Raw genomic sequence first — 17,412 nt, 5'->3', positions numbered from 1 at the left:
GCACACAGACATTCCCTGTTCTCAGTGACATTTTTGCCTTTCTATGCAGGCCCCTTTTTTCCTACTAGCCCTCAAAATCATTCAAATCTTTCCATACAGTTTCCACTACCTCCTAGCCTTTTCACAGGTAAAGGCTTAGCTTCCCAGGAGGCAGGGGGTTTGAAAAGCAAGATGTTCAAACCAAAACCATCTATTTTTATCACAATGCTGCAGTTGTCCTGGCTTTGTTAGCACCTTTTGGTCAAGAGAGCAGCTGAAAGAACAGCCATCAGTACAAACCCCTAGGCTTGGCAGGATTAAAAATCCTATGCAATGTTTTGATGCTTGAAAAGAGAAGAAGCACATGCATTTTAGGAGCACAGGTCCACTCACAGATTTTACTGTAATTCCACTTCAGGACAGCTGTCTAAAACCAGGCAACAGCATTTGGCATTGCACATCATCCTCCCCTTCCCTGCTTCCTTAGGAGGGCTGGCTCTGAGTTGTGTCACGCTGTTCTCCATCTCATCTCCCTGTCTGAAATCACAGCAGCACTCAGCTTTCTTTTGTCTGAGAGCTGCTCCGTGACTTCTCCCACTCAGGAGCTGCAGTGAGGAGGCAGGGCTGGTGCTGAGGCAGCAGTGCTGTCCCTGTGCCCTCATGGCCACGGTGTGCCAGGCCAGCATGAGGCAAAGTCCTGGGTGCTTCGGTTGGTCTCCCAGGAGGAAATCCTTAGCCTGGCCCCAGGAATGGGGAGGAGGTGAAATACATTTTATTTCTCCCAGTCCTACAACAAGAGCAGTGACCTTACATGTGCCAAGGGACATTTTCCTGATGCAGGAGGAGCAGGCTGCAGCATTGCAGATTTGCCATGAGGAGACATGTGCCCACTCTGCTGAAGGCTGGTCTCCAGACTCTGGGTGCAGGCCCAAAAAGACAGGTTGCTGTTGTGGAGCATAAAAAAAAAAACAAAAAAAAACCAAAAACAAGAGACTTCTCCTTTGCTTCAAAGGCACAAAAAGCTAAAAGAGCCATTCACATAATCTCCATTTTCCTCAGGAGAAGTGGTTAAGGTCTTTTGTTGCCTTCTTCTCCCCTTGTTCATGATGAGAAGAAGAAGGAGACAATGAATTAAATATCTGATGTGGAAGAGCTGAAGCCTTCTTTGTGCAGAAGTATCTTTGATTCTCATGTGTTTATTTTCCTATTCAGTTTTCATATGCTGAGTGGATTGCTTATTAATTGTGAAATGGCTACTGTGCAATTCAGTTATGGAAATGATTTCTACTTCAGTACCACTTGCCCTTGAATTGAGAATGGGAGGTCAACCAAAATTAGATAACTCCTCTTCATACCTTATATCTTTCTGAGAAAAAATACGCTTCAACATGATGCTTGTCAAGAGGACTATGACATTCCAGCCTTAAAGCAACCCTTGTGGCCAGGCTGGTTTGGGGGTTCTACTGAGAACTGGTGTCCTGATCTGTCCTGCTGAGAGCTTTAAACAGATTAATCCAGGTGTGCTGTTGACTGTAGTGCAGAGCTGGTATTCTATTGCCCACATTCATTTCTAGAATGAATTGTGAAATCACAGATTGAATAAAACAAAGTTGTAATTTTAACCGAGGCAAGGAGAGCTGTGTGGGCAGAGCAGGCAGTCCCTTGGCTGCAGTGAGATTCTGCTCAGGCAGAAATGTCCTCCCACGCTCGTCTCTTCAGGGTTGCACCTCCAGCTTCAGCTTTCACTGTGAGCCTTTGCTTTTCACCTTGCACAAGAAAAGAGGCTGAAAAAAAGAAAAAGGAGTTACATATTCTGCAGCAAATAATACCAAGGACATATTCTGTGGTTTAAAAAAAAAAAAAAACAACAGCAAAGAAAATGCAAATCTGGAGCTTTTCCTTTATTTTCAGAAGAGAGCTGTATTCCTCTGGTGTCTCCCTGCTGGCACATAATGCTGATATTTCTGTGCATTTGATCTGAAGGTTACTGAGGTCAGTGCAGAGATTCTCAGTATCTTCAGTGGACTTTGCACCACGCTGAGCAGGAGCTGCTGTTTTGCTGATAAATCCGTGTGTGATGCCTGGCCTCAGGCTTTGGAGCAGCAAGAGCATCAGTGTTGGAGGGGCTGTAAACCAGGCTGGACTCTGAACACGTGGCTGCCCCCTTTGCTGAGGGAGGTTTCTCATGGTGAATTGAAAGACAGCAGTTTGCATTCTAAAAGTAATGAGGAAAAAATATTAAAAATTATTTAGACCAGATTTTTTTTTTTCCAATTTGGCTTTTTTGACCCCTTGTAAGTTCACACACTCAAATTGCAGAACAGAAACAAATACAGTTATTTTGGTCCCACTGAGGAGATGTGTTTGCAGTGGCCACATAACTCTTGAGTAGATTCTTTTGTCCTGATAAGTTCTATTTTCAGATCCTCAGAAAGCTTATGGATAAATGTCATAAAAGCAGCAAAAATAAAAGCCTATTTGGTCTGACTGCTTAGTCTTGTTAAATATTTTAAGAAGGAAAGCCCAGCTGAATCCATGCTGGACTGCAGGCATATTTTCAAGCCTTTGGTACCTTGTTTATGCATTTTTAGATGAGCAGTTCTGCCCAAATGCCAGTGTCTTTTCACCATCCTTTTCAAGGTGTGTTTGCTTGTAATTCCAGATGTGTGGGATCAGTGTGCCAGGGACAGAGGGTTCATGTTTCTGGGAGGAGATGGGGATGCTGCTGGTGGTGTGTGTGCCTCTCTTGTGCCAGCCTTGTGCTCTCCCTTGTCTGATGGTAAAATGCCCTGGAGCAAACAGATGCCTGGCATTGCTGCTTGCTGGAGAGAAGGGCTCAACAGCTGCCCTTCAAAAATTATTTCTGAAAAGTGTAATTTTGTGGGCACAAAACATATTTGCTCTTGCTGGGTCATGCTGATCTCAGAGCTTAAGTGCAGAATATAGGGACTTTATGAAGTGAGGCATTTTCAGGGCATTAGCTGTTGCCATTAAGACACATAAATCAGCACAGGGTTTGCATGGCCTTTACTCACTACTTGCAAAACTTGCAACAACCAAAATAAACACCTTTGTACTTTCAGTTCAGCTCTGAGTGTTGAAGTATTTCAGCAAGAGGACCCACCTACCCCTCATGTGCTCTTGTTCCAGGCAGTCCAGGTGCCTGTCAGGCCACAGGGCAAATGTGCAGGGTTCAGAAAGAAGCAGAAAAGAGGGGTTTAAACACATCTTACTCCAAAATGCTGCTTCAGAGTAATTCTAGTCTTTGGTCTCTTTTACAAAACCAGTTATGGCCTTGACTGAAGGCTGGCTGGGGAGGAAAAGCCAAGACCCTCTGGCCTTTGCCATCAGCAGGAGCCAGCACTGTCTGTTCTCATGGAAAATAAACTGTTTTAGGGTTACAGTCTTGGTGATGAAGAGAGAGACGGGGGCTCCGTGTGAATTTATTGTGAGGTACAAATGCTTACATAGGATTTTAGGAAGGCCAGTAATGTTTTACTACAATGATTGGGTTAATCACCTCATAAACAAACTTGTACATTTTAAACATCTCTTGCTTGCAGAAGTCTTGATGTAATTTTCTTTTTCTAGTAACTCAGTCTGATTGAATCTTCTTGCAATCTTGATTTAATCCTCAAAGTTCTGTTTGTTACTGCCAGAGCTTCCTATTACCAAATCTCCTATGCTAACCAGGTCCAAAGCCCATAATCTGTCTTTGTGTCCCAGTATCCCAATATTACAGAACCATAGAATGGTTTGGGTTGGAAGAGGATATTCATTTCTAGTCAGCTTTTGTACTTGAGCAGGACATTAATGGATTCCCGAGTCATTTATGTAACACGTAAATGTGAAAGAGCTGTGGAGGAGCAGGAGTGATATGTTTTGGGGCTCTAACCAAATTATTCAGCCTGCAAGCCAGCAGTACTCTCAGCCCAAATATGCCAGAATCCCAAATCACACAGCCTCCTAAAGGTCAGGAATTCTCTGCTCAGGTTTTTAGTGCATTCTTTCACTGCGGGATTATTTCTAAATGCAGATTACTTGAACTGTGTTGATTGGTATAAAAGTAATTCTTACCCCCTTGAGTTCATTCCTGTTCTCCTGGTATTGTTTATTGCAGTAACAGAGAGGAATGTGGCTGCCACTGATTTGATGAAATAAAAAGTTACATTAAAAGCACAGAAATTTCCTTGTGTCTTTAGGAGTTAACCAAGTTCCTGGTCTTGGTGATACCCTGTTACAAAAACATGCCCCAGTGGCAAGGAGGGTTTGATGCTGTGATAGGGTACTTCCTGAAACATTTAAGAAAATGGTAAATAATAACATTATGTTGAAACTTTATTCTGAGAAAGTGTTGGGGAGGTTATGATAATGAGTGATGTTTGATTTTAATTTTATATTTGCCATGCTGAATGATTCCCATGTTAGGTAATACATGGATGTAAATGTAACGAAAATTAATTCCAGATCTAAAGAATGTTCTCACTAGAAAAGCTGGATTTAGTGTAAAAGCAGAAGATGCATCAGTAAGGACTCTTTTTCTTAGACTAATTTCACACTGCAATTAAGTGCTACAAGACTGCAAAAACAAAGGCTAGCCCAGTTATTGGGACATGAAACACATCTAGAGAAAGCTGGAGACTGCTGTTTCAGCTCCATGAGCAGCCTTAAAAACACCAACCAAACAAAACACAGCAACACAGCACAGGAAAACAAGGACAGCTGTCAAACAAGGTAGAAAAATGTAGATCATAAGTGAGGAAGGACATTCACCCTCTAAGGTGCCCTGCAGAGGACTCTGAGAGGAGAGCACCTCACCTTGCAGTGGTTCCACTGAGAGACTCTGTTAGTGAAGAGCTGAAACAGCAGGCAAGGCTTGAATAAGTGATGATGGAGCTTTCTCACCACTGCCAGAAATGGAGTTTTTAAACACTTTTTATTTCTTTCTTTCTTTAAAAGTTTTCCATGTAATATATATAACTCTGTAAACTACATATGTATATATTCTTATATAATTATATATAGTTTTTATTTTAAATTTAGTATTTTAATACATGTTTTGTTTCAAATCTCACAGTGATACAAAGGTAATTTAATATTTTTTTTATGCTGGCTTTATGTGCTTCCGTGTACAGTTTGATGAAGCTTGCAGATATCACTGCTTTGTGGTTTTGGTTTTTTTTTTTTTTCCTTTTAAAACCTCTTCATGCATTTCTTAGTTAATGATTTTTAGCTCTGTTTACACCTTTGTTTAAATAGCAGCTGGCTCAAGGCCCAACCAGAGTTGCATACTGGGTCTCCAAGACAGTGTCATTAGCCTAAACAGGTTAATTGATTTATTTGGTATGCCATCACACCTATTTACCTCAAGCCACTCAAGCAGCAGAGGAAAAACGTTCCTGTTAAAGATTAAACATTCCACATTCCCTGTTTTAGGGTTTGAAAGAGCTGGAGCTCAGCTGTGCTTTCAAAGATGCTGGAATTCAAATGGGATCATCTGATGTGCTTTCTCTGACAAAGCAGTGTCTGTAGGGGCCACAGGTGTGTGTGCTTTTGCATTATTTTTTAGAAACAGTTCCGATACAGAGAGGTTTCCTTTTCATTCCTGCAGCAGGAGTCAGATCACAACATTTTCTGTTCCTTGTCTCAATTCCATTCCTATCTCAGGAAGGCAGAAGTTCTGGCAGTGCCCTTGGCTGGGATTACCCAGCCCTGCATGTAGTGGCCTTCCATGACCTGCTTACATGGTCAGTGTTTCCCATGCCAGGCTGGATCCTTCCCCAAACTGCTTTGGCCATATCCAAGATCAAGACTATGAGGGGGAAAAATTACTTGGGAGTTTTCTCCTTAAATACTTTTTTTTTTTTTTTTTTTAGTAGAAGTTCTGTAATGGGGGGTCAGGGGTTTGAGGAAAAAACAAACCTTGGAAATAGTAAGCTGAAGGTCACTGCAAGGTCAGAAAGGTACCTCTTGATGCCCTCTTGAAAAAGAATTGCCTTAAAAATTTAGGATATTCTGAGCACCTCAAGGTAGAGGTTTTGTCCAACAGATGAATTCCAAGAGGATTTAGCCTAAATTCCAGAGTGCAGATGCAGCATTATGTAGAGTCAAACATCCACCACTCTTCAGTGAGGGAGAGCCATGAAGGGGTTTCTGTTCTGTGAAGCTCCTGTGACTGCAGCAGCTTTTGTGGGGTAGCCTGAGCCTCAGGTAGCTGAAGATGTTGTGAAAGGGTGTTGAGGAACCAGGTGAGCAGGATTAGCTACCAGCAATCGATCAGGTGAGGCCACACAAAAAGTCTCAGGCATGACCTTGCAAGGAGTCATCCACAAATGAGAACAAAATCTGCATTTTGTCAGCACAAACAGATCCTTTTTTCTGCATTGTGTTGGTTCCAGCAGAGCTGTGGCTTTTTTAACCTTTCCTTTCTGAGCACAGCAATCTGCCCTCAGCACTGTGATTGCCTGCCCTGGTCAGCCAAGGGTCTGAGGGACACCCACCATGGAGGAGCAGTGTCCTCGTGGCATCTGGGAGCTGTGGTAGCCCTGAGTGAGAAGAACTGAGGGGTGATCACTACCCCCAGACCTGTGCTGGAAGTTTTGGGGAACAGTGGCTAAGAAATCCTGGAGTGATGAGTGTGTGCAGGGCAGCACACTCGGGGTGGGATGTGGGGAATGCAGAAGGTCAGAAACCAGAAGCAGGTGTGAATCAGTGTGGTTTTTTAAAAAAAGACAAAAAGAAATGGGAAGGTTTACAGAAAGCAATGAAAGTTAATATCACCAGAGCCATATAGGAAGAGGCTTTCATAAAAGTATTGTCCTTTTTTCTTGTTAATTAGTAAAAATCATGTTATTCTTGTTAGCTCTTTAATTTGAAATGTGTAAAAGCTACAGAGTATGCTACCTTCTAATTATTTACACTGATTTAATTACAGGTTGGCTTTTTCTTCAAAACTTCCTTAAAAGAAAGCTGCACCTCCAAAAGGCACAGGGAGCAGCAAGTTAAAGCTGCATCCATAAATGCTCATTTTTCATGTAGGATGTAAAATATGAGGTAGACTATTTTCGGGAGGCTGATAATGCAAAAGGAATGACATTACATTTGCTTTGCAGTATCAGGGATCTACTTTTATCCTTTGGAATTGTTCCATTTTCTGCAATCCTTAATCTGCTTAATCTGTGATATTACAGGCTTGATATTACATTAAAAGTATTAAAAATCTGCAATTGAGTTAACTTTTATTTTAAGGGGATGTAATATTAATTTGCTTAAGAGGTCCTTGGTCCATGTAATACCAAAATAATGGAGAATTAAAAGGCACTCCCAGTTACAAATATTTGTGCTTTATTTTATACTGTATTATGGAAATGAATTGCACTTTACATTAGACTTTTTGAAGGGCATGATTGTAGATACCTAGCAAAAATAGCTCTAAATTGAATTAAAAATAATGAACTTAGTGTTGTCAGAAATGTGGGAGTGTGAAATCAATGGATTACAATCCGTTGCATTTTTTGTAGAACTATCTAGATTTTGCTGTCATTATCATATGTCCCAGTATATCTTGCAGAATATTAATGAATATAAAATAACTCCAGAAGTTTGCAATGGGATCACGATTGATGCAATGTGATAGGAGAATCGATGCAGCATCTCACACTTTCATCATTCTACATTGGTTTGGGGCAACTTTTTATGGGTTTCTTTTTTTTCACCACTTATCAGATGTTCCTAAGATAAGAGTCTAAATGGCAAAAATAAATTGCTCTCATAAACTCCTGACACAAAATATTTGCACACAGGGGAATTACCCAGTTTAATGTCTTATTACTGTGATTTTTTGAAGGAAATACAAGCTAAAATCCTGTGGTTTTCTTCTTTTTTTTGGATCATTCATGCAAGGTGGATGTTGTGTACTGTGACATTCCTGCAGCAGCTGTTTTCGTGGAAGAGGGAGCTCTGCAATGTGACAGGACAGGTCCCTCTGAGCCAGGGGTAGACACTGTCGGTGAGAGGCCACCCAAAGCAAGGTTTGGAAGCAAGTTTAGAGTGCAGGGGTGAATTTCTCAGCGTTTATTTTCTGCCATTGGGCAGCACAACACGCAGTTCCCACAGTGCTGAGGAAAAACAGTCTGCAGTGAAGGAAGGCTTCTGTGGTACAGCTTGGCAGCATCATTGCAAAAATCACTTCTGGATGTGCCTTTTCCAAGGAGAAGGTGTTCTTGCTCTGTTAAAAAGTGTCTGATTTCCATTCTGAAATTCTGGTTATGTTGAGGTTTTGAGGGGGCAGGGCTGTGTTGTTTGATTTCTCTTGTCTTTTTTGTATTGGAGGAGGCATTTGAATTTTTTTCCCTATTCCTTCCCCCCATTTTTTTTTAAATTAAGATTTGCATTTGTGTACCATGCAAGCCTGTGGGCAGGTACTGGCTCAGGCAAAACCTGCTCTGTGCTGAGCCACGAGGATGGAGGCTCACAGCTGACCATTACTGACCAGTGACCCTCATGGACCTGCTGGGTGAGCCCAGAGGAGTGTGATGAAGATATTGCCAGGGCTGGAGCACCTCAGCCAGGCTGAGACAGTTTGGGTTGTTCAGCATGGAGAAGACTCTGCAGAGACCTTGGAGCCCCCTCCAGTACCTAAAGGGGGCTCCAGGAGAGCTGGAGAGGGACCTAGCACACAGTCATGGAGTGACAGGAGAAGGGGAGTGCTTTTAAACTAAAAGAGAGTCGCTTCAGAGTAAATATTGGGAAGAAATTCTTGACTGTGAGGGTGGTGAGGCACAGTTTCCCCAGAATTGTGGATGCCCCATCCCTGGAAATGTTCAAAGCCAGGTCGGATGAGGCTTGGAGCAACCTGGTCTAGTGGAATCCTGCCCAGGGATGTGAGATTTAAGGTTCCTTCCAACCCAAACCATCCTGTGATTCTGTGATTGATTTTCCTGCTGGAAGACCATTACACTTATGACTTGGGATAATAGTTACAGGATATCCCTGCAGGTGTTTTATTAGAAAGGTATTTACATGGAATTAGCACCTTTGGAGGAGGTGGGAGAGTTGACATTACCAGATAAACCAGACTTTTTGGCAACAGCAGGTTATGCCTAAGCCCCTGCCTCCAGAGCAGCAATCCCTTAAGAATTGTTTGGAAAATGGGACCAAAAAAATATCAGCAGTGGATTTATTCAGAAACGAGTATTTTGTCTTTTGTGTTGAATGAATGCCTTGGGACCAAAATGCCATTTGTTCGTGCCCGTGGGTGTTGCTGGGGAGCTGATGTGCTGTGAATTCCCGGGCCCTTCCATGTGCTGGCTCCTGATGTCTTGGGAACCAGCTCCTTGTTTTATTTATCCCCCACCGGCTTTGGTGTTTCAGCCTGATTTGCTGCTAATGGGAACAGTCTGTGCCAACACATCTCTGGTTTACCCAGAGCCCTGCCCTTTGATACCAGCCAAGCTCAGAATGTCCAAAAGGGCAGCACCTCTGAACTCTCCTACTTTTTTATTGGAATTCTGACTTCTTTTTTGTCTCTGCTGACCAAAAAAAATTGGGGACTATTGTATGCAGGTGAACCCAATGGGAAGGAATGACGATGTCTGACTCAATTCAGAAGGCTGAACGATTTCTTTATTATAACTATGCTAAAATACATTAAGATACTATATAAAGGAAGATACTAAAACTACATACTAGTTTCTCTAACACAACTTGTGACCCTGTTCTAGAGCCCAGCCCCAGGTGGGTTGGATTGGCCATCAGGCTCAAACAATCCTCACCAGAATCCAACCAAGCACTCACCCCAGGTAAACAATTCTCCAAGCACATTCCACATGGGAAAACAAGGAGCAGAAATAGAAATTGTTTTCTCTTTCTTCTCTGTGCACTCTATGAAAGGTCCACACGGCTGCAGTGCCTGCTCCCAAAGGGTCGGACGCAGAGCCCTGCGCTCCTCCCGGCGCTCCGGGGGCAGCGGCGGGCTGGCCGGGCCCGCGGCGCTCGGCCCGGCGGAGCAGCGCTCCTGCGAGTTCACCTGGGGTGATTCCTCTGCAAAGAGCCCCGCACGGTCTTACAAGCACCGCGTGCAGTTGAGACGGCTTCGGAGAGTGGGTCTGGCGCCTTGGCTGCTGCCTTTGAAATGCTGAATGTTGTTGGAGGATCCTCCAAATCAAGGGGGAATGAATATGAATACAATGATATGAAAATTCTGGGGGGTTGCTTTCCTTTGTTCCAATGTCGTGGCTAAAACTTAGAAATGTGGCGTGTATCAAAGTTGCTGGAAAGCATTTTAAGTAGCGGGCCAAACTGATACAATAGAGAACAATCGTAAATTTTTTAAGTTTTCAATTTCCGAGGGTTGGTTTTATAAAAATACATGAGGTTTTTAAGTATAGTTACTGAGACAGAAGAAGTCGTGCTTCTCTTAGTGTCTCATGTAAATATTTTTGCAGCAGTCTGTTGTTGCAGCTCCTAGAAAGCCGGATTCAAGGCTGGGGGCAGTTTGTGTTTCTTGGATGTTTTGTTTTGCAGCTCCTTTTTCTAGGCCGGGCTCGGAGTGGAGGCGGCCGCAGGAATGAGTGAGTGGCCATTCCCACCATCCCAGCTGAACCCAGGCTCCAGCTGGGCTTCAGGATCGGTTTTGGGTTTGCTCAGCTCCAAGGGGCTGAATTATTTTTTAGCAGTAGGAAGGAGCAGAAGAACCTTGTTTCCTGCTGAGGATGAGCAGGGACACCGTTTGTCCTGCTCCTGGAGGATGCCTTAGGGAAGGAATAAGGATTTCTGTATTTCACGGCTCCAGCTTATTTTGTTCCGTTTTTCATGGGGGAGATAAACTAACAAAGCATTAAATAAAACTGAAGCTCAGCTCTGAGCAGCCTTTTTTAAAGCTCTCTTGGGTCAGGTTTTAGGTTGGTCTGCATGAGAGTGGATAACCAGACACCGTCCAGCCCACATGGGAGAGTTTTAGCTGCTTCATAGCTAAAAGAATGTTTTGTGAGTGCACTTACACTTGTGTGAAGTGGCAGTGTCTCTGTGTAACCAAAGCGTTCCGTGTAATCAAAGAGTTCTGTTTTGATCAAACTTACATTCCTTTTGACTGACAAAACCTGAAGAGGGGAATGTGAAAAATGCCAGTCACTTGTTTTAAAATTTTAAAATTTTAATAGTAATAAAATAGTTATAAAAATAGTAATAAAAATTAGAGCAATAAGAATTTGAACAATCAGAGGACAATAAAGGACAATAAAAGGCAAAGAATTACTCATGTCCGGGTGCTTTGCTATGCCCCAAAGCACACCTTGCTAACAAAGGATTAACTCACAAAAGCAATAGCCTGTTGCATATTCACATATTCAAAAATTCTTTTCAAACAAAGGATTTCTTCTGCTTAGTTTCAACTCCCCCCCTCATCTTGTAACTCAATCGTGTTGGTTCCCCAAGGAGGCAATAATTCTTCTCTTAGAATCATAGTGTCTTGTTGCTGTTATCTCTATGCAAAGATTTTCTTAATTATCTTATCCATTCCTTGAGCTAGTTGCAAAAAGTATCTTACATCACATAGTTTCTATTTTAATATTATGCTATAGCCTAAAACTATAGTTACCACATTACTAAGATTAATACAGCATAACTTTCCAACATAATACATATAGTACTCATTTTAATATTTGTGAAGAGCCAATCATATAATATGCATTTTTCACAGAGAACAAAAAAAAAGTCCTCCTTATGCCTTAGGCTCAGGAAGAAACATCTCCTCCAGGAGCAGGTGCTTCCATGTCCTGCTGTCCACTCACATTCCCCTGTGATGAAGCCATGAAATCAGCTGCAGATGTCCCAGGCTGCAGGGGCAGCCCTGGCCCGATTAACCCTGCGTGGGCTCCCATGCCTCGGGGTGCAGGGCTGGGACTGGAAGGCCTGAGAGGGCACCAGGAGCTTGGCCTTGGAGGCCGTGCCATGGAGGAGCAGGGCCCTCGGAGCCTGGCACTGCCACGCTTCCCAAAGGTGGGCACAGAAAGCGAACCCTGCAGCGAGAGCTCCGGTTCCACTGAGCTCCTGTGGGGCTTGTCTGGGAAAGGAGACTTGCAACGTGTCGCAGATACTGCTGTTATTTGGGGTGGTGAGAAAAGCTGCTCCTCCTGCAGGAGCTGCTGTGTGCAAGCCTGCTCTGGACTTCTCTAGTCAGGGCTGGGAAAGCAAGGCTGCTGAACCTGGGCAGATGCAGCGGGAGCTGGAGAGGCTTTGGCTCTGCAGTCCCAGTTGCAGCAGCTGCTCAGGGCAGGCTGATGCTGCCTGGGTCTGGCCATGGAGAATGGTTCGCTCAGCAGGGGTCTGTGGTCTGTCCTCTGCATGGTGCTCCTCAGAGCCTCAGGGGTTGAGATCTGACTTTTCCAGTGCTCCCTAATCAAGGAATGCTGTGAGAGATACTCCAGGTTTTAATTCCCACTTTCTTTAGGAGTCTCCTGCAAACACATCTGTCTCGGGCAGATCCCACCTGGATTTTTATCACTGATACAAATTATCCATCCTAGTCAGACAGCAAAATGCAAGAAAGTCCATTGACAAATGGAGTTAAGCTGTCAAATTCCTCACCAAACTGCTGCACAGGGATCAAACATAATTGTTTTTCTCAAACATTGTTTTCTCTTCTTTTGTAGGAATCTGAGTTTCTCTGCCTGGAGTTTGATGAGGCCAAGTTGAGCCAGATGCTGAAGAAACTGTCAGAAATAGAGGAGAGTATGACTTTGTTGACTCAGACTACTTAATCAAATAAAGAGATGGCAACTTACAGAAAATGACCCTTGGTAGGTTTTCATAAATCCTATTTCAGCACATAGAATAGGGGGTGCTGGTTAAATCCTGATTATAGCCCCAGGAATGGGCTAAATCATCCTGTGAAGCTTTCTCATCCCCTCCTCCCATCCTCTTTTCCAAGACAGCAGCAACACTGTTTCCACAAAGCTTTGCATAATCAGGCCTTGGGGTGTAGCGCAGCTTTCCTCTTTATCTCCTCAGTCACTTCTGGGTCTTCCAGATGCTGTGGATGCTGGGCTGGATGAGCAGCAGAGGTAAATTGGCCAGTTGTGGCAGAGAGGAAACAGGCAGATTAGGGGGAACTCGTATTTATGCTTCCAAACCTTGGACTTTTATAGGACAAAGCCAGCTCTGTGAGCTCTGTCTGCTTGAAGCCCAGGAAAGCAGATGGAGTGAGTGAGCTCAGGGAGCAGAGGCACAAACACCCCTCTCTGTAGCTGTGAGCCCCGTGCTGCTGAGGATTCAGTGGTTCCCCAGGGCTGCCCAGCCTGGCTGCAGGAGCCAGGGGACAGTCGGGGAGCATCTCCTGGGCTGGTTTCCAAAAGGAGCAGTCCTGCATGTGCAGGGCACCTGATCCAGCTGTTCAAAGCCACCTCTGATCCCCAAAGACCATCCAGCCTCAGCACCTTCTGCCTCTTGGGCTGCAGTGGTGTAGCCCTGGCACGGAGCTGCACGCCGTGTCTGAGGGGCCAGTGCTTTATCAGAGCTGGACTTGGCTGCTCTTAGTCCTGTGTTTCATGGCTTGGTTTGACCTGAGAAAGCCTCAGATGGAGCCCAGGGTTTCTAAGTGGCTCAGAATGTGGGTAAAGGAAAAGGCCCTTGGCAGGCTGAGGCCTTACCAGTGAGACACTGTGTGAGTGAAGAAATCTGCTGGAGGCAGGTCAGGGGCACAGGATCTGCACTGCTGCATGGCTCCTGGCTGTTGCAGTGCCCACATCTGTGCTGGCACAGCCAGCTGCAGAGCAGCTGCTGCCCCTGCGCTGCCAGAGGCTCCCAGCAGGGTTTCAGTTCCCCTGTCCCTTGCCAGCCTGCTCACAGCAGGATGTCCCACCACACTGAAGTGTCAGCAGGAGCTGAGCCTGAGCAGGCCAGCACTTGCACAGGGCAGAGTAAGGATCTCCTCCCAGCAGAGCTCTTCCATAAAAAGGTGACAGTCCTGGCCCCTGGTTTGCTCTGTCACTTGCCTGGAGGGTCTGTACACACCTTTGGTTGGAGGCTACATTGCTTATTGCCATTTGATATTTGCTTCATAAGCAGCCTCCTCCTGAGCTAAAATTACATGGAGAGCTTGTACCAATATAGAGATGACAACATAAAATGTTCTCGTGCCATAACTAAAGCACTCCTCATCGCTTCTCCTTGAGAATTTATTGCTTGTGGAGCTGCCAGATTGCACTTGGGCACGAAATCTCTTCAGAGCAAGGGAAGGGCACCTTTTCCCATCTGCCTGGTCAGAAGGGGAAACATCCCTCCAGCCAATTTGTGTCCCTGCACAGGGAATTACCATTTCCTTTGCCGTGCCTGTCACACTGCTGCCTTGTCTCTTACAGGCTCCGGGTTCTGCCCTCTCCTCTCGTGGAGCCCCCAGCACTTCTGTTCCCCCAGCTGCCTTCAGCTGATCCTTGTCAGAGAGGAGCCGGGCTGTAACCAGTGCTGCTCCTCCTGCTGCTCCCTGAGTCACTGCTGCAGCAGCGCTGTGGAATGAGTGCTTTGTGATTCTCTGAGCTCTCCGTGTCCTTTTTCAACTAAGTTCATTCAAGTGCTTTCTGTGTTTTAGGACATATTTAAAAAAAAAATCAAGGTCAGGGAAGGATCATGATCTTAAGTAGCTTGCACTGTGTTACTTATTGTTTTATTTTAACATGGTCAGAGGATAGGAAAATGTGCTATAAATGGAAATTAAAGAGAAACAAACTGGGAACAGATGTCAGGAAGTATTATTTCATGCAAAGAATAATAAATATGTGGAATGGCTAACAAGGCAAGGAGGCTGAGGCAAAAAGTCTAGGGGACATTTAAGAAATAATTGGATACTTTCTTATGGGTGGATGCTTCTCTCTTCCTAATCTTCCCTCCTCTGGATACCTAACCATCTTCATTTTCTTCTCGGTGGATCTTTCTAAACTACTGTGCAAAACAAAACAAAAAACAAACAAACAAACAAACAAAAAAAATCCACTGGGTGGGTTGAGGACCACACTGCTCAGTCCTTGGTAGTCACTGGGCAGCAAAATTCTTTCTGTGTCACAGGGACATTTCTCGCTTTCTCAGGATTTTTCATAGGGGTGCATAGAGGAAAGAAAGAAAACAATTTCTATTTCTGCTCCTTGTTTTCCCATGTGGAATGTGTTTGGAGAATTGTTTCCCTGGGGTGATGACTTGATTGGATTCAGGTGAGGATTGTTTGAGCCTGATGGCCAATCCAACCCACCTGGGGCTGCACTCTCAGAGAGGGTCACAAGGTGTGTTAGAGAAAGTAGTATGTAGTTTTAGTATCTTCCTTTATGTAGTATCTTAATGTATTTTAGCATGGTTGTAATAAATCGTTCAGCCTTCTGAACTGGAGTCAGACACCATAATTTCTTCCCATTGGGTTGGCATTTACAATATTCCTGCTTCACCGAGTTGGATGTGGCAGGGATGGGATGCTGTGCTTGCCAATCCTCAGCTGCTGCTGGGACACAAGGACAGGTTTGCTCCTCGGCAGGGCTGTGCCTTCCTGCTGAGGTGGTTTCTGTGTGTGTACATCCATCTGCCTCAGCTCGGAGTTCAAGCCTGGTGGCCACTTCTGGCTGAGCTCCCCCAAAGCCCAGATTAAACCAGGCTCATGCTGTATGCGTGGCCAGGCAACTCCTGCAGGGGCTGGGGCCAGCGTGGCCACTGGAATCCTGCATGGGTCCAGCTGAGCAGGCACCCAGCACAGCCCTGTAGGCCACGGGGGCCTCATCCAGCTTTGGAGCCCACTGTGGTTCCTGCCATGGCCCCAGCTCCTGTGCCCATGCTAAGCCAGGCCAGCAGTGTGACACCAGGGCCATCACCTCCTCCTCCTCCTCCTCCTCCTTCCTTCAGGGAAGCAGGCAGGCACTTCACAGGAGCAGCCCAGCACGGCCAGAGGAGGAGAGGGAGGGAGAAGCAGCAGGAAGAAGGGCTGAAGGAGGGAACCCCAGCCGAGGGAGGCTTTCCTGCCCAGGGGACACAACTCCTGCCACACTCCGGTGTCCCTAGGCTTAGGAAGCTGTCCCTGCAGCAGCAGCACAAGCAGTGCCCACGTTTCCCCACAGCCTTTATCTTCCTTTCCATGTCACCTTTTGCTGGGCCGAAATGCCCCGCAGGTTATTCCTGTTTTCTGGGCATTGCTCCAAGCTGCAGCTCATCATCCAGGAGCTCCCTGAGATGTCTGGGTGCTGCCACCTTCAATCACACATTGCGCTGCTGGCGAGCCCCACACTCCTCTCTGCTTGCCAAGGCCATTGCTCTAAAGGAAATTTCCTTTTGTCTTGGTCTGCGTGTGCCCAGAACTGCTAAGGTTTTAAAGTGTTCTTCTAGGATATCTAAGATATTCTAGGCACACCATGTTTTTCCAAATCTAAGCCAAGCAAGTGCTGTATTTCATAATGTTTTGGGCCATGGAAAGCAGCAGATGATTATATACTTATTTTATGTTGGTGTTGATTTACTTTCTGATTATTCAGGTTGTTTAGTCTCATTTTATTTTACTTTTTTTTAATTTTTTTTTCTTACAGGTCCTTTCTCAAGTGCAAATAACAGTGTGTATGCTCTCATTGTGTTTTACACAATGGGAAGGATCTTGGAGGAGCCCATAATCTCCACATCTTACTGTGCTTGGACTTTTTAATAAACTGATTGATATATTGATTTTCTTTTCTGTGTGTCAATTCTTTGCTACTTATTGATAAAACAAATTGCTCACCATTTTTCTGAGGACATTTCCTGGCCATTTGTAGGTGCGCAAATATCTGAGGAGTTTTACCCCAAGGCTCACACTGGCCATAGATTGCTCACAGAAATGTTTTCTTCTCCTTCTGGGGAGTTTCAACAGTTTGTTCATTCATTCCAAATATTTATGAAGAGGTCCTCAGTGCTGGGGACAGAGGGAGCCTTTTGAATAAGGGGAATGCAGTGGTCCTGTAGCAGCAGCCACTGATGACTTTTTAATGTGCTGTGTTTCATGTGGCTTGAGACTGGAAAAACAGGCGAGGGCTCCTTGCCTTGAAGCTGGGCCTGTTAAAATCCTCCTCAAAAATGATTCCCAAATCCCAGGGAAGAGTGGCTGGGGGTGTCATTTGATGCAATGTGGGGGCTAGAGCTGCGCCCCTGGCTCTGCCTCACCATGCTGGGGGTAAAGATGCCAGCACAGGGGGACAGGCACCTCTGAACCAGTGCCACTTGGGAAGTGTTATCTTGGGATATCACCTGAGCTTTGTGTCCGAGCACAAAATTGTGGGTGGTGCTGTGGAGCTTCCCTCCGAATGTGATGGGGGCTGACCAACCCCAAGCTCAAGTCCCCAAAGGCTTTGCCCTTCCTCCTTCCTTTTAGTGGCAGGAAGGCAGATCTTGCAGTGCAAGAGTTCGCAGGAAAACAGGTTTGAAGGCGTGTCAGGGGTG

The 17,412-nt window shown here is 45.0% G+C and overlaps 1 protein-coding gene across 5 annotated transcripts in view; it reads left to right on the top strand.

The window, feature by feature from the left end:
- The window catches only part of COMMD1 (copper metabolism domain containing 1), a 64,217-nt gene extending 47,555 nt beyond the window's left edge, over positions 1 to 16,662 (top strand). For 4 of the 5 annotated variants that reach the window (XM_021538632.3, XM_085577281.1, XM_085577283.1 and 1 more), the window contains 2 exons: positions 12,630 to 12,776; positions 16,530 to 16,662. In XM_021538632.3, the coding sequence (XP_021394307.1) occupies positions 12,630 to 12,737 (108 nt within the window). In that variant the 3' untranslated portion in view covers positions 12,738 to 12,776; positions 16,530 to 16,662. The remainder of the gene's footprint in view (positions 1 to 12,629; positions 12,777 to 16,529) is intronic. The other variant, XM_077781831.2, reaches the window with a different exon arrangement.
- The last annotated feature ends 750 nt before the right edge of the window (positions 16,663 to 17,412 follow it).

Source organism: Lonchura striata, chromosome 3 (genome assembly GCF_050655825.1).
Source record: "Lonchura striata isolate lonStrDom1 chromosome 3, ASM5065582v1, whole genome shotgun sequence".
Classification (NCBI taxonomy): domain Eukaryota; kingdom Metazoa; phylum Chordata; class Aves; order Passeriformes; family Estrildidae; genus Lonchura; species Lonchura striata.
The sequence above is the reverse complement of the archived record's forward strand: the minus strand, read 5'-3'. Positions and strand labels throughout refer to the sequence as shown.